At 34.8% G+C, this 20,210-nt stretch overlaps 2 protein-coding genes and 1 pseudogene across 2 annotated transcripts; all 3 read right to left on the bottom strand.

Annotated features, from left to right (window-relative positions):
- Positions 1-1,112: 1,112 nt before the first annotated feature.
- LOC141621249 (myb-related protein 308-like) lies at positions 1,113-2,404 on the bottom strand. Its single transcript, XM_074437891.1, has 2 exons — positions 1,932-2,404; positions 1,113-1,841 (listed from the first exon to the last, which is right to left on the bottom strand). The coding sequence occupies exons 1-2, from the start codon at positions 2,192-2,194 to the stop codon at positions 1,376-1,378; spliced, it is 729 nt and encodes a 242-aa protein (XP_074293992.1). The 5' UTR covers positions 2,195-2,404; the 3' UTR covers positions 1,113-1,375.
- Positions 2,405-10,760: 8,356 nt separating this feature from the next.
- LOC141621248 (protein EARLY-RESPONSIVE TO DEHYDRATION 7, chloroplastic-like) lies at positions 10,761-12,072 on the bottom strand (annotated as a pseudogene).
- A 3,297-nt stretch (positions 12,073-15,369) lies between these two features.
- LOC141621247 (actin-depolymerizing factor 5-like) lies at positions 15,370-16,303 on the bottom strand. Its single transcript, XM_074437890.1, has 3 exons — positions 16,182-16,303; positions 15,838-16,097; positions 15,370-15,750 (listed from the first exon to the last, which is right to left on the bottom strand). The coding sequence occupies exons 1-3, from the start codon at positions 16,200-16,202 to the stop codon at positions 15,600-15,602; spliced, it is 432 nt and encodes a 143-aa protein (XP_074293991.1). The 5' UTR covers positions 16,203-16,303; the 3' UTR covers positions 15,370-15,599.
- Between the last annotated feature and the right edge of the window lie 3,907 nt (positions 16,304-20,210).

Here is a 20,210-nt window from a genome sequence, read left to right as displayed (position 1 = left end):
GACCAGCAGCCTCCTCGATCGTTTTAGCACCAGTTAGGACCATCTAGGACCCCAAATATTCTCATATTCACAAAATTTGCAGTCTCAAAATTCCAAAACATCCGAGAACTCGGATTTTCGTTTTCTTTTGACCCTCCAACAACCTCAGAAAAGACCGTCACAAATAAACACTCTATTTTTGAAAAATCGGCTGAAACTGTCAACTTAAGCACATTTCGACACCTCCTCCCCCGACTGCCTACACGATCAACACGACGCCTCTGGCTACTTGGCATCACGCATCCCCGACTTGGTCATCCGTCCCCACAATTTATTCTATGACAATGTTGGTGCGTCCCATTACTCCGCCAATCTAATACCCTTTTGAAACACGTTGCGCATGGATTTTATTCTGTTCGTGAGCGAGTCTAGCTACGTACTATCCGTGTTCCACATATGATGCTCAACTTGCTGATACGCTTACTAAACTGTTCTTCAAAGATCGCTTTCTTCTTCTGGCTTCCAGGTTTGGACTTACGTTACGACCGTCCAACTTACGGGAGCGTATAAAGAATATATCTTCTTCCTAATTCTAGTTATTGTAATATATTTAGCTAGGTCGTTTATGGTATATATTTCCTAGTTCTAGCGTCGTATATTTTCTGTATCTTGTGTATATCTCGATTTCCTTATTCTATAATTATGTAACCCTAGAATCGTAGCCTTGTACTCTAGTATATAAGTTGTATTCATGAATCGTAAATAATCACGTAATTCGTAACTTAAAAAAACGTCTTCGTAATTCTCTAAACTCCATCATTAGGTGCTAGGGATTCTTGACGAGTGTTTAGGAAGCAAATTGACAGCATCCATAATTTTTTTTTAAGTGAAAATGTGTTTTGGAGGCAAATTTGGATCAAAATGAATTGGTTTAAATTGTACCGTACTTATTTTTTTTCAAGTAGTTACTTTGAATTGAAAAATGTAATTATACTTTAAATTTACTACAATCAAATTTATTTTTAGCATGAGGACACTTTTTTAAGCTAGATACTTCGTACAACTTATTTTTTAACACTTTTTTTTCTAAGGATGTTTGGTCTTAACAATAGAATAGTTGAAGGATGCTCATAGTTGATACTTGGACCGTCGTTTGTTAATCATGAAAGACATTATTCAACACAGCATTCCCAAGTCCTTAGTCTCTCTTTATCCAAGCTTGGCAAAATTAATGTTAACAATCATAAATTAATAAGATGATTAGATTTTGTTCACTACATCTCCAAACCTCCATGTTCCATTGTACTATTAGTCTCAAGCCTAAGAAATCATAACAAATGGCAGTAGGCAGTAGCATTATCATTCATCTCCAAACCTCTTATGTTCCATTGCACCGTTAGTCCTCCAAGCCTAAGAAATCATAATAAATGGCAGTAGCATTATTACTGTTATTATTATTGGCAACAATGTCTTGGGTGCAATTGCAATTCTGGCTAGTTTGAAGCCCCGGACTCTGAGTAAAGCAAATCCTTGTGGCTGAATTTTGTTGATATGGAGGACTGATTCTCAAATCAAGGTTCAAATCTGGGCATCTCTCCAGCTTTGGCTTTTGAATTTCCAAGATTTCTTCTTTTTTTATTCTTGTAATTGGTGCTGAAAATGAGTGTGTCTTTGTTGTTGTCGTTGCCGCCGCATTGTTGGTTGTTGTTGAAAAATCTGGATGAGAAGGGAGTTGACAGAGAGGTTTACGAGTAAGAGGGTCAATTCCTCTGTTTAAAAACTTTCTTTTGACGTGGGTGTTCCAATAATTTTTAATGTCATTATCAGTTCTACCGGGTAACCTCGCTGCTATTAAGGACCATCTGAAAAATAATTAATTGTTGATTATTATAGTTTTAAGTGTTAAGGATAGAAAAGATTCAACAAATATTCAACAAATATTAGAAACTGACTTGTTACCAAGAAGGCTATGGAATTCGATGATTAGCTCAACTTCTTGTTCAGTGAACTTGCCTCTCTTTATGTCGGGTCTCAAGTAATTAATCCAACGAAGCCTGCAACTCTTGCCAGAACGTAAAAGACCAACTGCCTTTGGAAGAGAACCCCAACTACCCTCTCCATGAGCTTTTTTGTATGCAATCAACTTATCATCCTCTTCTTTTGTCCATGGTCCTTTGTTTGTGGGAGTCTTTTCACAACAAGGGGGCCTCCCCATCCTCAATTATATTACCAACAAGCAACTCGAGATTTTGTAAACAAAGTGGGTATGTAGTTTGTGATTTAAATTGATTTTGATTTTCTTGTTATGATGATTGAAAAGCTAAATTAATGGGAGTTGGGTGAAGCAACAGAGCTGATCCTTTTATAGGCTTTTGACGTAAAGAAAGGAAATGCTTCTACATGCGATTTGGTGAGACTGTTTAGAGGGAAAGTGAATGCTGCCTGGTCATCATAATAAAACACAGGTCATGCTCCTTCCGTAAAACATACATTAACTGGAGGAAAAATTCTCGTGTCCTTCACACGAGGAAGGAACACTTACACCACGTCACCACCTAAATTTTTATAATATTTTATTTAGCGCAAATTCTTGTTTCAACGGTTACATTTCGTCTGAAACTTCAGACGGAGATATGTGATCATTTTATGTTTAAATATAACCACAATGATACGGCGAATGTTACAGCTTATGATAACTTATTTTTCAATAACAGTCATATTTGACGGTAAAATAGTTACAAAATCCCGACTTATTATTTTAGACCAAAATACCCCGGTTTGGACTTTGGAGCAACATCAACTGATCCTCCTTATGTTTAACCGCCAAAAAGTTTTTTTTTTTTTTGACAAACCGCCAAAAAGTTGAGCATTGCATTGCGGTGTGATGAAACTACCTAATCTCATTAGTACCTAAATCTTACCTTAGCATATTTGCATACGTTGACATGCACATACATCCAAACAATCTACCATTTGTTCTGACGTAGATATATAAAAGGAATTCCCTATTGTTAGGAAGAAATCGTTGCACCATAAATTTAAGCTTAAACTTATAATTAGTGTCTTAAAATCGGTTTTATATACTGACATGTAGACCTGGCAAAATGGGTCAGACCCGAATGACCCGACCCGAAAAGGCTGACCCGAGACCCGAAAATGACCCGAACTTGCTTAACCCGAATACAACCCGAAACCCGAATTGACCCGACCCAGACCCGACCCGAACATTGTCTGACCCAATGTTGACCCGACTCGAGGTGACACAACCTGAAAAGACCCGACTCATAATTGACCCGGTCCCAAATGACTTGAAGTGACCCAAAATGACCTGAAGCGATTAGTACTAAGTCATATAAATATTATATATGTCAAAATAAAGTTTCATTGGTTACAATAGTCTCTAATAAATAGTTAAATTTGCAAAATAGTATTTCTTAATCAAAATAATACTAACTTAAGTGCTTAGCCATTAACTCAAAAGCAACCCGCCTCAAAATGACCCATACCCGAAAATGACTCGACCCGAAATGACCCGACAATAGGTCACCCGAAATTGACCCGAAACCCGAAAGCGACCCAACCCGACCCAACCCGGCCCGAAATATGTGAAAGACCCGAAATGACCCGACCCAAACTGACCCGACCCGAACCCGACCCGAGTGACCCGTTTTGCCAGGTCTACAGTGACATGTCCCCTTGTCCTTCTAGCTTAAAGTGTAAACACAGTACACTACATGCCTTTAGCTCGCGCTAATATTTCACTTAGGGTGTGTTTGGATTGAAAGATTTGGAGGGAAAGGAAAGGGAGGGAGAGTAGGGGATTTAAAATCCCTTGTTTGGATAGCAAATAAGGGTGGAGAAAAATGGAGGGGGAGTGATTTGGAGGGATTCAATTTTCCTCCCCCAAGCCTAATCAAAATCTCTCCACAATAGGCAAGATTTGGAGGGAAATTGTATCCAAACACTCACTCCCCATTCCCCCTCCCCTTCCCTTCTCTCACTTTCTCTTCCCTCCTTCCCCCTCCCCTCTCTTTCCCTCCACTTTTGCTATCCAAACACACCCTTAGGGTGTGTTTGGATTGAGGGATTTGGAGGGAAAGAGAGGGGAGGAAATTGGAAGGATGAGAAATCCACCGTTTGGTTAGTAAAATGAAGGTAAAGGGATTTGGAGGGGAGGGAAAATGGATCCCTCCATTTCCCTCCTATAAGGCAAATTATTTCCCCACCAACATAGGCAAGATTTGGAGGGAAAATCATCTCCTCCATTCTCCCTTCCCTCCCCTTCCATTCTTTTCTCTTCCCTCTTTCCCCCTCCCCTTCCTTTCCCTCCTTTTTTCCTATCCAAACAAGGCCTGAGATTTTAACCCGGACCCATGGTTATAGTGGCTGATACCCTATCAGGCTATCATACCAAAAAATCACCGCTACCAAAAAACTTCAATCTAAGCTAACACTTGGAATGCCACACGTACTTTTTAACATATTTTAAAAGTGTGTTATACTACGTATTTATTACTCCCTCCAATTCTATGTATTCTTCCCTTTGTTTGTGGGCACGGAAATTAAGAAGAAGAATAAAATAAGAGTAAAAAGTTGGGTGGGGTTTGATAATTGGAGAGAGGGATGAATAATTATGAGTTAAATAAGAAATGGTGGGGCCAAAACATTAAGGAAACTAATAAAATATGAGGAAAAGAGTTGGGTGGGGTTTGGTGATAGGAGAGAGAAATGAATAAAATAAGAGTAAAAGTTTTCAAAATAAGAAAGGGGAAGAAAACCTGAATAATCCGTTTTAGGAAATAGGGAAGAATATATAGAATAGGAGGGAGTAGTTAACTAGTGTAGAACCCGCGCACAAATGCGCGGTTTTTTAGATAATAATATATAAAGACGTTAAATATTATAGCTTGGTAAGCGGATAAGAGCGAAAATTTAATAGTTTTCACACCAAATAAGATTGATATTTAACTAAAACTAATTATATAAATTATTACGTAATTATTAAAAATAATATTATTATACAATTACATTTACCAAAAGAATAACCTCAAGTAATGACTTAAATATACAATAAAATTAGAGAATTTGCAATATGAGATAGTCAACTTGTAGAGTACCTTTGTAGCAAAAAAAGGGAAATAGAACTATGAAAAAAATTGTGGATGTTATGAAATATTATGGTATAATATTATATGGATATTTTAGAGAGTATTATCTTATGGAAACTTTACCCTCATTATATGTGTATATATACCCCTCATGATGGAATAATATACAGTTCTGTCTCCCTTACTTTCTCTCTACTTCTCTCTACAATTCTCTCCTCTCTTTATTTCACAACACGTTATCAGCACCAGTCTCTTAATAACCGACTGAGCACAATAAAAAGAAAAAATATACTAAGACGGTTCATCGACATATTGGTCCCAAAACTATTATGCAAATTTAGACGTGGGCAACAATGAGATGCACGAAACACACTTTTGATTAATTATATTGGAAAGCTACAGGACTTGCCCAAACATGTTCTTTAAGAAGATAACTGATGCTATTGTGAGTTTTATGCATTAATATCACTTGTTTGTCAAGATCCGATAATCAGGAGGTTTATATCAGATCTTATTATATTATTTAGCTAATTCAGGTACGTTCTCGCAATTATTATTGACTCGTATTTTTGATACGAAACTTAAGAATTATAGTTAATGGTTAATCACGTTTCGATCGTTATTTTAATGTTCGTTAATAAAAGTTATATACGTGATGTCTTACTCGAGGATGTCATGTTTTACACAAGTGCAAGTGTTTTTATTGGTTAATATTAAGTCTGAATTGAATACGTTTGTTTGCCATAACAGAGATTTGTTTTTAAATATGACTAGTAAATTAGTGTTTATCAAAAATACCTATGTTAATTTTGCTCATTGTATAATGAAAAGTGAACTAAAACTTTAATAGATGGGCATGTATATCATTAGGATAAGTTTGAGTATGCGTTAGTCATGTTCTATTTTTTTTAATCTTGGTGTATCATTGTCTCATACAATTTGATTTGCGTTTTTGATTTAGAATTGATTAATTGTAATATTTGATTAATTATTATATACAAAAACATGCAAATGCAATTACAAACCGATACAAATTAACATCAAATCAACATTAAGCAAACAAAGTTGTCTTTTTGATACCAAAGTTGTCTATATATGATACTGCATGAAACAAACATGAATTTTATTAATTTGTCAGTTTACGTACTGATGTCATGGAACTAATCCGACTCGCATCTTTAAGTATGAAAGAAGTGCACATGTTATGAATTCAAGATAACAATATATTTCAAAGTATCGTCTGTTTTGTTAGTAACAATCGAACAGCCACTACTATATTATGGATTATTTGTATATGCAAAAAGTAATCTTTGGAAGACTTAATAGGGTTAAGTTTATCGGTTGATAAAATAATGCTTTCTACTTTGGTATCACAAGATTATCATAATAACTGGTTTGAATATGTCATATAATTTTGTACTTCAAATTATAAAACATTTATCTATAAAGATGAGAAATATATTCATATTATAACTTTGGCCAGAAGTTCAAAGTTTTAAAGGGGTGTAATAATTTAACACCGTCTCATCAATTCAATATATTCATATTGTATAAGTGTAAGTGGCCAGAAGTCCACGTCTATGAATATATGAACCGCTGTTCAATTTAAAGCGGTCTTTTTGAAAAGCAAATTTATTTGCGAATTGATTCTTGTTCACCTGAAGTTGAACAGTATAATGAGATATGAAATTTGATTCATTCCTGGAAGTGAATGTGACATCTCATAAAGACTCTCTCTGTAGCAGAGATCGAGAATATGGCGTTATGACAAGCCTAATGTTGCGGCCTTAATTGAGCCTAATGATGTAGCCTTATTGAGCCAAGTAAAGAAGCCTTAATTGAGCTTAATTATGTGGCCTTATTGAGCCAAAATTTGTTCATTGAAAGAAATGAAAATATCTCATGAAAGTAAATATTTCATGAAAGGTCATATGAAAATACTCAAAGAGTAATATATTCCTTATTGGAATATTGACGAGTCTTGCCTACATATATGAGACACATATTGTGTCATATGTCACATCATTTATCCGGTTGGATAAAGTATTACTAACCATATAAGATTAGCGTGATAAATATAGTCAACAAAAATATGGCATGTGATAAGTGAAATTATTGAGATACATCCAATTTTGATTAAAGTTTGCCGTGTATTTTTTGGCAAACTAAGAAAGTTGACATGAAATGATTCAGATGTGACAAATTAAAGCCATGCGGGTTCTTACTATACCCGTTTTGATAAACCTTGATTTATCTTCAAGAAAAGATAAGTGCTGAAATTCTCTCGTGTAGAAATTTTATTAAAGGCAAGACACTACACTGAGATTGAGTATGTATGATGTTGGAGATCTAAACACTACTCGATATTGAATAAAGAACTTAAATGTTCGTGTATGGATTGACACTATATTGTGTGGCTACAGGTTAGATTTTTATATAAAATCGTTGATCTCTTAAACTGGGCATTATGAATCAGCACATTAAAAATCCAACTGCATCACACATTTCTTCCAGAAATATTTTGTTATTGTACAAAGATGCCCATATAAATTCTCATCGATGATATGAGAAATTGAGATCTAAGGTGGTTATGATAAATATTTAGACTATACATTGGTTATAGTTTTTACCACCTTAGGGGGAGAAAAGTGAGTTAAAGCTGGTAAAAACAAAATTGATCCCATACTGAACCAAAAGTTCAGAAGGTTATACGTTAAATTCATTGAGTAGAGGTTTTTGAATTTGATACAACCATATGTTTTACCAGAATAATACAAGTATATACACTTGAAGTGTATTATAATAAAAGTCAAGATGAATTGACGGTTCCAATGAATGTGAAATAGCAAGTTCAAGCAGTTGGTGTGACATATAATTGCTATATTTGAAGTGTTCCTGAAGTGACACGATATCTGAAGGATGATAGATGGCTTAAATGAATATAATGGTACCACATACATATTCAGATTCAAATATCAATAAACAGTACTGATATCATCAAGAGGTGATGAAATTATATCAATATATTTATGGAACCTACATACATTTGCGCGCGATATTTTATGGACTTTATAAATGGGGATCGTAAATTTAAGTCCATTTTGATTGTCGACATATAATCAATGATTATAAATGAGCTCATGGACTAGAAATCCAGTTATTGACCTGAAGTCAATCCAAATTATGAATATTGGAAAGAAAACTGATCAGTTTGCATTTTGAGTCATCATCATGTGCATATAGAGAGTAAGTTCATCATTGCATCTTAGTTTTAATATATACATTATTATTGCATTGTTATTAGAATATGTTATTTAGAACTTAGTTTCATATCATATGCATGCAGATGTTTCATAATATATAATTTTGAATTGATAATGATGGAAAGGAGAAATATCTTACTCCTATGAGGATAGCTCCCTGTAGGAGCCTCTTATAAATGATCATCAATTGTTAATGGTTGATCAATTGAGTTATTGAAAACTCATGATATATAAACCTCTACTATACGATTGAAAGATATCGTGATTAGTTCCTAAATGGAACATCAAAACTCCTATAGAGTTTATTTGAAAAGTTATTGTCTCGACCTGAAGTTTGAGCATATTGAATGAGCTTTTTGCTAAGCATGTGAAATTAGTTTATGGTCTAGAAGTACCATAACGATTAGAATAATGTAGTGAAAATCTACAATGGAAAATGTCAATCCATACATATATGGTTTAGCAAAGAAAATCGCTCAAGGGTATTGGATGATTTATTCAATAATTATTGGATTGATTTTTCTTAAGACAAGGATTAAGGAATGATGGCTACACTCTTTTTCCCTTCGACTAAGTTTTTTGTCCCAATGGGTTTTTCCTAGCAAGGTTTTTAACGAGGTAGCACTATAAGCGCATTATTACGCTATAGTCATGAACGTCATTATATTTGAGATGACAATTATTTTTGACATATAATGTTATGTTACATATTGAGGAGAAACTCCATCATAATTATGGAGGTATTATTTGAAATGAAGATCCAAGAGTTATTATGAAATGATCATATCCAGATTGTGAGTTCCGATGAAATATGAAGATTGAAGTTATCAAGAATTTATACTAATTGAAAATATCAAGTTAACAACGAAGATGGATTATATTTCAACAATCGAGAAGTTATCTCAAAGCATGGATTATTTCAAGATATATCAAGTTATGTAATCATCAGGGGGAGTGTCACGCGTTGTACTCTTTTTCCTTAGCCATGGTTTTGTCCCACTGGGTTTTCCATGGAAAGGTTTTAACGAGGCAGCTTATTATGCGTGTTTGAAGATTAGTGTACTCTTTTCCTTCACTAGTGTTTTTCCCACGGGGTTTTCTAGGAAGGTTTTTAACGAGGCATCTTCTTCAGCGATGGACATCCAAGGGGGAGTGTTATGAAATATTATGGTATAATATTATATGGATGTCCATATCTTAGAATATTCTAGAGAGTATTATCTTATGGAAACTTTACCCTCATTGTATGTGTATATATACCCCTCATGATGGAATAATATACAGTTCTGTCTCCCTTACTTTCTCTCTACTTCTCTCAACAATTCTCTCCTCTCTTTATTTCACAACAGTGGAGAATATTTTTCTCATATCATCCTCATTATTAATGCAATCCCACATGTATAGTAAATCAAAATATCTCATTAATGTGTATTTACAAATTAAAAATTAGTAATAGTATCTTCTATTTATGGTATATAATTAATACTTGTATGATATAGTGCGAGGACCAATACAGAACATTTCACTTCAGCGGAAAAAATTGAGAGACATCTTATTCTTTTAGTAGAAGGGAGATGTGTTAAGTTACTTTCTAAAGTAATCATTATTGTATTATGAAAAATTTAGCAACTTATAGTTTATAATTTAATACCAATTTTATTTTATTATAATGAAAAAAAATCATAATTTTGAATTTAATTAAAAGATTAGAGTATAATTATAATTATAATTATAATAAAATTATATTTTAAGGAAAATATAAATAGTTTATTAAAAGAAAGGTTTAATTGTTTCCTTTAATAAGACAAATACATTTTGGAGGGAAAACTAAGAGAATTTTTATTCTCTTACCAGTAGGGGGAAGGTATTGGACCTTATTTAAGAAATGGATACCTAAGGCAACTCTATTCAACAAGCAAGAAACGCCTTCAACTTGATGTGTCCTTAGATCTTAGTTTATCTTAAAATAGACTAACACGGTAAAACCCATTTACCATCTTTCTTTAATCCGAGACTCCACAAAGGAAAATGAGTTAGCCCAATCTCGGCGCCACCTTAGCCCAATCTCGGCGCCACCCTCTCACATGCAATGACCCCCATAATAATGGGTGTACCCATTAATATTAAGTGAGGAACTCAATAATGAAGGGTGCATGAGAGAAGGTGGTGCTAAAATTGAGCGCCACCGGTGAAAACTTAACTTTGTTAATGTTGTGTAAATAATGGTTTTTCTCGATGTGTAAGCATCTTTAAATATTCTCGTGTTTAGAAATAAAACCTCTCTAATTTAAGAATTAGAAAAATTCGGAGTACTATAAAAGAGAGAGACGCCATTGACACAAATACGCTCTGAAATATTAGCAACATTAATCAGACTTGTTAATGAAATTAAGTGGGAAAATGTCGAATAACAAGAAAGATACACGCTTTAAAAAAGTGAAGAAAAAAAAAGGTAGATTGGGCTAAGCAAGTTTTTTGGGCTTGGAAACAGCAGCTTTAGCAAGAGAAGTGGGCTTAAGGGCAGATTTGGGATTGAGGGCCTTTGCAATTTTGAAGACAGTCCAAACAGTTGCAATGGCATGTCCAGCTGCATTCATCCCTTGATTAGTAGCCCTTGCTGCTTCCTCTCCATACCTTTGTGTTACCAATTCTGTTGTTACTTGTGATGAGGTTGACATCACATTCTTTCCTGCTACTTCTACAGCATCCCATACTTGATCTGTATGTAATACCACTTCAATCATTCAGTTAACGATAACAAGGTAAAAACTTAAAGAGAGTACAGTAGTGACAATAACTTACTGTAAGCATCAAAGGAGGCTAATACAATTTCTCCAGGAAGCATGTTGAAAAACCTTCTCCCTGCTGCAGAGTTGACAACTGTCCCTGTTATTCTCTGAGACACCTTGATTACACCTGACAGTAGTCCCGTTGCTAATTGTTCCGACTTGATTGTCATGCTCTTCACCCTTTCAATCCTCTCCATTGTCGTCGGACTTACTTGAGCATCCCGTCGATGATCACTTCCCATCCTTGTACTTAAAAACTCCTCACCCCATTTCAACCTCTCTACTGTGACATCCCCACACCAGAGTATCCCTTTGACCAGCATCCCTGACCCTGCCGCTATCATTCTCGCTATCCCCCCACTATACTCTTCCACATTGGGAGCCAGCGTCGTCCAATACGCTGCCGCGCTCTCCTCCATTCTCTCCCTCCTTTCCTCATCCCTCTCCACCTCCTCGGGTCCCACCTCTCTCGCTTCTTTCCACCACCATCACCTCTCCTCGTCCTCCACCACCCCCAAACTCACCCTCTCCTCCTTATACCCGCTATACTTCTCCAACACCTCATCAAATCTGTCTAGTAACTCTTCCTGCCCTTTCGAAGGGATTGTAACCCCGTAGTTGAGGGTGTCGTTGTTGTTGTTAAGGGTGAAAAAGTAGTGGGAGTCGTCGAGTTTTAGAGCGGCTTGGTCCTTGGTAAGAGGCCATTGGATTTGGTCCCTTATACGTGCTAGTACTGCCACTGCACTCTCATTTTGACGCACCAATATTATTTCCAGGTCGCCGTATGCTAGCTCCACGCTTTGGCGGTTGTCGATTAGGTGTACCATGGTGGCCGGAATCTTAATCAACAGTTCCTCCACCGCCGTTGGTTGATCCACTTCTTCTTCTATTACTACTTGCTTGTTTTTGTTATTGTCTGCCATGGTTACGTTTTTTATTTTGTTACACAGGGAACTCAGAGGTATTAAGATGGCCTGGGTTTATATAAGGAAATTAAAACCAGTGGAATGGAATCCTTGATTGTTTGCTTTAGGATGAAGGAAAGTATGTGATTACGTGGCGCTTTCTGAATTAGGATAGCAACACGTGGACGAATATAGGTGACGTGGCCATGTAAAGAGACTTCTCTATTCATAATCATCATACTCCGTATAATGCACTCGGTGGTTAACGTCTTCTTCATATAGCTCAAGTCTTAAGGGCTTACGGAGTACTACGTATAAAAGTCAACATCAAATTTGGCTATACAATTGCAACTACGGGTGAGCATCGGTCCGAGTCCGGACCTGATCTAACATCGAAAATATAAATATTATGAACTGAAGATCGGACCAAAAATAATCGATCTAAAAATCGAAACCTTAAAATATGGAGCGAGGATCGGACCTAAAAAATTCGGTCCATTCTCAGTAAACCAAATAATTAGGTTCGGTCCATTTTTCCGATCTAGACTTAAAGTTTCGGTTTAAATCAAATGATTCGTTGGTTACCCAAGCAAGACTTCAATCACCCAAACGTTGAAAAAACTAACATGCGTACATACTCATGTACTCATATCCACCTTTTCAATCGTTTATTTAATTTACCCTTTTTATTTAAATATTTTAGTTAAGATAAATAAATGAATGGGATGGATGAATTATATAAATACTACCCCATACAAGCTTTGGAAAATCAGAGTGGACTGTCTTGGATTAAGGCTAACTTTTTTGCAAGATTCAATTTAATTCATAAGACAAGCAAGACCCATTCAAATCTTGAGATAAAAGACTTGGATAAACTACCTTTTGTACTTCTACCATTCCACATACAAAATGATGAAAGTGCAATTATAAGTTCATCATCTTTGATTACAATCTAGTATTAAGATTTAGGAACGTTGCCCGGAGATTATGTTAGTATGTAATTTTATGAACTTGATACAGGGACACATGAATCTATTAGGCCCTGTTTTTTTGGACTGAAATTGTCTGAACTGAACTGAACTTAATGGACCTGAACTGAACTGAATTGATCTGAACTGAACTGAACTGAACTGAAATAATAATAAAAATATTATATTAATAATAATAATAATAATAATAAATATTATAATAAAAATAATAGCAATAATAATAATAATAATAATAATAAATATTATTATAATATTATTCATTAATAATAATAATATATTAATATAATCTAATAATAATAATCTAATAAGATATATAAAAAATAAAATAGTAATATGATAATAAATATAATAATAATAATAATAATAATAATAATAGTAATATAAATAATAAAATTATTAATAATAATAACTAAAAAATAAATAATAATAATATAATAATAATAATAGGTCTAATATAATAACTTATTAATATAATAATAATAAATATAATAATAATAATAAATATGTGATTAATAATATTAATAATAATGAGTATATTAATAAAATAATAAATATAATATAATAACTTATTAATATAATAATATTAAATATAATAATAATAATAATAATAAATATTTTATGAATAATATTAATAATAAAAAATATATTAATAAAATAATAAATATAATAATAATAATAAATATATTAAATATAAATATAATAATATAAACAATACGAATTATGTTTTTAATAAATACTCCCTCCTATTCTACATAACCCTCCCCTTTCATGGAGGGCACGAGAATTAAGGGAGGAGCGTATTATATGATAAAGTATTGGAGTGGGGTAGGAGATTGGAGAGAGGGAAGATATTGTGTGATTAAAATAAGTATTGTTGTGGGGTAAGGTGATTAAAATAAAGATTGTTGTGGGGTAAAGTGATTAAAATAAGATAAAGTATGAGTATTGTGGGGTATTGTTGTGGGGTGGGGTGATTAAAATAAGTATAAAAGTTTGCCAAATAAGGAAATAGGGAGAGTATTGTGAATAGACGAAAAAGGAAATAGGGAGAGTTATTTAGAATAGGAGGGAGTATAATAGTAATATAAGAAATAAAAAATAATATAATAATAAATATAGTAAATACATTAATATAAAAATAATAATAATGATATCAATAAGAATAATAATAGTAATGTTGAAATAAACTAATATGAATCGAATCAATTGAATCAATCAATCGATCCAATCAATCAATCGATCAAGATCAATGGAGCTGAATCAATCAATCGAATCGAATCGAATCAAATGGAAATGAATCAATCGAATCAACTTATTAACTAAAATTAAGTCCAAAAGAACAGAGCCTTAGTCTTTTACACGCATATTAGGGGAGGAAGACATTGATTAAAGCAGCTTGATAATCTTTGTGGGGGTACCGTAATACAAAAATGACCCCACACTCCCACAGGTACTTGGCGTACTGCTACTAATGCATGGTAGCCAGACCAGGCAAACCGGGCCTGGCACAACAGGCAGCTCGAGCACGACACGGCTCCGACCTGGCACGGTGAACAGTACGGGTACGGCACGGCAGGGGAATTAGTGCTTTGGCATGAGCACGACATTAACTGAACTCGGTGCAAATGGGAGAGTAGGTGGGAGAGGGGTTTTATAATATGGTCACATAACTAGTCGCTATCTTGGACATCGACAAGTTTGTGTTTCGATCCCATTTAAGCAAAAAGTAAATTGGCAAGGCCCGTCAGTCCAGCCTGCCTCGGGCCTGGTCCAGGTCAAGTATACCCCAACTCAGCCCGACAAAGCCCGCCCCTCCCCCTAGCCTGGCCCGGGCCTGGCCAAGACAGCCCGGCCCATCCCTAGCCCGGCCCGAGTACAGGTCTACCTTTAGGATGGTCCATCAGTATAGATTTAAAATAAGTAATACTCCATAGATGGAATAGTTTATTGTCGTTCCTTACCATTCTACTTTTTGTCTTATCTATCTATTTAACCGTTTCATGTTTAAGATGGAAGTCATCCGTGTTTTTCACCTCCCAAATCAATGATGATGCATCAATAACCCGTTTGCCTAAAGAGTAAAAAGAAAACTTGCAAAGAGCATCATTCTATCCTTCTATGTCACCAAAGCAAAAACAAGTACTAGTATGTGAAGGAGAAGCGTAATGGAGAAAGATTCTCATACTCACTAGTCACTAGTCACTAGTCACTAGTCATATTATTTTAATTTGGGATTAGTAAAAAGTAGGCACCTCAATTATTACACCTACTAATAATTAGAGAAAATCAGAAAAATATGATAAAACGGAATACAGTACAAGATTGACAACAGTAGATGATTAGCATGAACCTTTTAATAACCTGAGGCCTGCTGAAGGGGTAATACACTCCAAGTTAAAAGTTGGTTGAATTAGAAACTACAGTAACAACTTCACTTAGAAAAACACTGTTGTGTCTTCCGGAAAGTCGGTTCTCCTTACACCTAAAAGGTAATCTATCAAATGAAATATTATAAAGGTTTAGATGTAAGTTGTATAGTCTCCCGGAAAACACAAGAATTTTTCCTTCACTTAGCACGGTCCTGGATGATATCAAATCCCATTTCACTGGGATCAGTTGCTTGAACTTCATAGTGAATTCCGTCTAATGCCCTCCTTATTCCGTCCTTTGAAGTTGCGTATAACATCTTTGCCCTTATCCTTGATGCTGTCGGTGCCCTATATTTGCATATTCAATCCACATCAAATTCTAACATACTCAATAATTCGTAAAAGATAAACAAATGACTGAAACAGCGTGAATACCAAGCGATGAAGAAGATCTTGCTCTTCCGGCAATTATCAACAGTGACAAAATCGAAATCAAAAACAGCGTAACGACAGTCATCGTCCGGGAGAGCGGCGGCGAGATCATCGTAATTCTCGCCGGCGCCGCCCACCTTGTCTACGGCGACTCTCCCTGATTTTTCCTCTATCTTAAATACGATGTAGCGGTGTACTTTCTTCCACTTCATCTCCATGAATGAGTTCTTGCACTCCTCTGTCACGCTCATCCCTATCGTCGCCTGTCACATTATCATTCCCCTTTTTTCAATTAAATATCAAGCACGATTTAATTAAATCAAGGGTTTTGAAATTTTATTTCTTACCATCTTGAACGCCATTGCCATGGTGTTTTTGCTATAATTTGCTCGATCCAGTAATTTGCTTGCCGCTCGGTGACTGTGATGGAAGTGATGTGGCACTACTGGACTTATATAGGACGTCCTCCTTGATTTGCCATCAAAACTGCCTATATTTACATGTATAACCACTTAACCACCATATATTCCCCCAAGTACGGCTTCCTCCGTTTCCCATTTCATTAAAATATTCTTCACATATATTTAATAAATGGGGAGATCATTAAAAAATGGAGAAAGTATTTTTTTTTTCCGAAACATTTAATTTAAAACTGGTAATATATTAGGTTGTGTCGTGTTCGTGTCAACTTGAAAAGAGTCACTACTACAACAACACTAACCCGATCAATTACATAAATGGTCATTTGTCTTAACCTTATTCCAATTAATTTTTCAATAAACCAATCCGACCTATTTAACTCATTTATTTTTTACGAATTTATTTTTAACCCACTTAACCCGTTTAACCCAATAATAAACTAAAATAAACAAAGCTTTATAGCCATATTATCCCAAATTTAATTCATGAGAAGACTTATTTTTAAGTTTTTTGGTTGAATTATTAATTCAACTCAGTCATATAATGAAACTTTTAAATAAATAGATTACTCGTGTCAGATTCGTGTTAAAAGACCTCAACCCTAATCCGGCCCATTTAAGTTTTATGTCCTGTCCGTGTCAACTCAATTACTTAATTTATTGGTTAATACTCCCTCCTATTCTAAATAACTCTCCCTATTTCCTTTTTCGTCTATTCACAATACTCTCCCTATTTCCTTATTTGACAAACTTTTATACTTAATTTAATCACCCAACCCCACAACAATACCCCACAATACTCATATTTTATCTTATTGTAATCACTTTATCTCACAACAATACTTATTTTAATCACAAAATACCTTTCCTCTCTCCAATCTCCTACCCCACTATAATACTTTACTATATAATACTCCCCTCCCTTAATTCCCGTGCCCTCCATGAAAGGGGAGGGTTATTAAGAATAGGAGGGAGTATATATTTCGTTTTTATTTTTTTAAATTATATTTATGAGTTCTATATAATATTTTTATATCATAAATTTCTTTTTTCATATAATTTATTTATGTGAAATATTGTTGTATAATCAATTAATTATTATCCTCTTTTTTATTCTTTTAAGAATATTTTTAAGAATTCTTTTTAGGATAAAAGGAGATATTCATATTCATTCCACGATTTTTAATTTTGTGAAGTTCCTTTTTAAAAATTATAAACCTCCAATATTATCCATAGATAATTTAGTTATCAACATTTACATCTCAATGATATTGTATCCATTCCCTCATTTATAAGGGGTAGGATTGATATTTCATCATTTTTCTTAAATCACCGCAAAACAGAAATGGGAACAATAAAATCGAGATAAGGAGAATATAATAATTAAACGTCGCATTTTTGCCGTTTGTGTATAAACTTAGATTTTGATGCAAGGGAACACATGTTTATATCTTGGATCACACATCAACATTCTTTTCAATGTCGTCACCTTTACGTAAAAGTCAAGGGATTTTTGTTACAGTGAATTTTACCGTGAACCCTTTTTTTAACTTCACGATTTCACATACGGATTACGGAGTAGTTAAAAATAGTTCCCTAACTCTTCCATATACAGTTTTTCCTATTTGGCGATTTTTGCTGGACTATTTTCTGGTTTTCACGAATAATGATGCACGTGTTCTTCCTATTTGGCGATCTCTTGAAAGCCATGGTGCAATAATATTTATTTAAGGGTAAAAACTAAGAAAGTAAAAGTACTCTATATAATACTCTCTCTATTTCATTTTTATTGTCCACTTTTTGTATATGAAGTATGTTCCAAATTAATTGTCTTAGTAGTAACTAAAATTAGTAACTACTCCCCCGTTCCGGTCACTTGTTCACCCTTTTTATTTTAAAATGTCTCATTCACTTATTTACATTTTTATATTGGGATGTTTTTATTAGTATTTTGATCATTCATGTCCATAATGATCCACTTGTCATTAAATAACATTAAATACAAGTGGTTCCCTCCCATTTCCTTAATAATTTTTTTTTTTTTTTTGGTGAAGCCCATTTCCTTAATAATTGTGCAAAAACCAAAGGTAAACAAATTAAATGACGAAGACGAAGGAAAAAAAAGCGAAGAGAGAGAAAACCCCTAAATTGAGAAAATCCTCCTTTGATAAAACTTCATCAATTCGTCTGTACTTCGGGCTCGCCGGCGGCCACCCTCTCACTGACATTCTATCCGTCGCCGGCGAGCCAAACTTCTCAGGTCCATTCTGGCGATTGCAATTGAAAAGGGGAATTTTTTTGGTGTCGTTTTCAAGACCGCTTCTTTCCCGATTAAGTGGAGCGATTACCTTCAAGTGGAGGGATTAACAAGAAGCGATTGTTCAATTGCGATTTACGCTTCTTTCCACTACTGGTGATACCTTTTTCCCTTGTTTGTGGTTTTCTTTTGTAAATTTGACCTGCTTTAGATTGTTTTCTTCAACCGTGTTTTTCTTAAGCTGTTGTTTATATTTCTCTTTGTTGGGGTGTTATTAAATAAAGCCTTTCTACTTGTTGATCGGGGTTGTGTCTTTGGGTATTGTTGCATCTGCGTATGCAACCTGTCATTTTGGGGAGCTTTCGTTATCGCTCGGTTTCCTTCTACATTGTGCTTGGGTTACAGGTTTTGGATTAGTGCTCGTCCTTGATGGATTCTAATCTGATTTCTGAAAAGTTTCTCGAATCCTTTGCTTGTGCCCATATAAATGATGGTTTTTTGGAGGATGATGGATGGAACATGATGAACTCTTTTATGCAATCAGAGGGTTCTCCTATTCTTAAAATCAAGGCTTTAAAGGATAGGGGCAATAATCTTTTCAAAGAAAAATGTTTTGGACCAGCTACAGCTTGTTACGACGGAGTGTGTAAGCTCCTAGGTCTTGTTGTTGGAATGAAGGCTAGTTATGACACTAATTCCATGTCTGATCTTGCGGTCTCCCTGAATTTAAATTTGGCCGCTTGTGCTTTAAAGCTTGTTGAGTATGAGGCAGCAAAGGACCTTTGTTCTATGATCCTATCGTCTTTCCCTCATAATATCAAGGCTCTCTTTCCAAGAGGCTTGGCGTTTATGAAGTTGAATAAGTTTGTAGATGCTCAATCAGATTTTGAAGAGGCTCTTTTGGTTGAACCTAAGAATAAGGACATTCTTAGAGAATTGGGTATGGTTAAGAATTGTCTTACTATTAATTCGAATGGTAAGAGGGGTATAGATAATCATTCTACGCATGTTGAAACTAAGAAGAGTAAAATACATGTTCAAAATGATGGGCTTGTTGGGAATACCTCGTCTGAGTCTGGGTACTGTTTTAAAAGTGACTCTTGTTTTGGACCTACTAGCGTTCAAGATGGTAACTTTAGCTATTCTGGTGCTAGTATTACACAATCTTTAGTTACTGAGAAACATGATATGGAGCTTGATACCACCAAGCTTGTTTTGAATCAACAATCATGCATTAAATTCGATTCAACCTCTTCAAGTGAGATCTCTTGTAATTTTAATGGTTGTTCTAATATTGATTCTACTGATAATATTGATCCTAATTTGGATCTGAACTTAAAGCCTGACGATACTCGTGGGACGGAGAAGACCTTGCTGCATTTTAGCAAAAGGGGAGGAGGTCACTCCGTACTAAATATTGATACTCGTACATATAAAAAACTCCTTGAAGGTAAAGAAGTGAGTTTTTTTCCAGAAATCTTAAGTTTTTATTATGAGAATGTGAATTCTTCAGCGACATATCATTGAGCCTGAGATAGAGTTTGGCACTCCCTATAAGAAGAAAAGAAAAAGGAGGAGAAGTAGGAAAAAATATTCGCGGGCTGATATCGTGGTAGACGATACCAGAAGTGATGCAAGATCTGTGTCCTCGGTTGCTATTGTCAAGGCCACTGATTGTGACATGCCTGTTGAAAATGTTG

Source organism: Silene latifolia, chromosome X (genome assembly GCF_048544455.1).
Source record: "Silene latifolia isolate original U9 population chromosome X, ASM4854445v1, whole genome shotgun sequence".
NCBI lineage: Eukaryota > Viridiplantae > Streptophyta > Magnoliopsida > Caryophyllales > Caryophyllaceae > Silene > Silene latifolia.
Note: the sequence above shows the minus strand (reverse complement) of the source record. Positions and strands in the feature narration are given on the sequence as shown.

Bases quoted from the DNA above. Each gene is read 5' to 3' on its own strand.
- LOC141621249 (XM_074437891.1), bottom strand. From the start codon at position 2,194: ATGGGGAGGCCCCCTTGTTGTGAAAAGACTCCCACAAACAAAGGACCA. The intron at 1,842-1,931 runs GTCAGTTTCTAA...ATTATTTTTCAG, and splicing joins CATAGCCTTCTTGGTAACAA to ATGGTCCTTAATAGCAGCGA.
- LOC141621247 (XM_074437890.1), bottom strand. From the start codon at position 16,202: ATGGCAATGGCGTTCAAGATG. The intron at 16,098-16,181 runs GTAAGAAATAAA...ATAATGTGACAG, and splicing joins TGGCAATGGCGTTCAAGATG to GCGACGATAGGGATGAGCGT. The intron at 15,751-15,837 runs GTATTCACGCTG...ATGCAAATATAG, and splicing joins AAGATCTTCTTCATCGCTTG to GGCACCGACAGCATCAAGGA.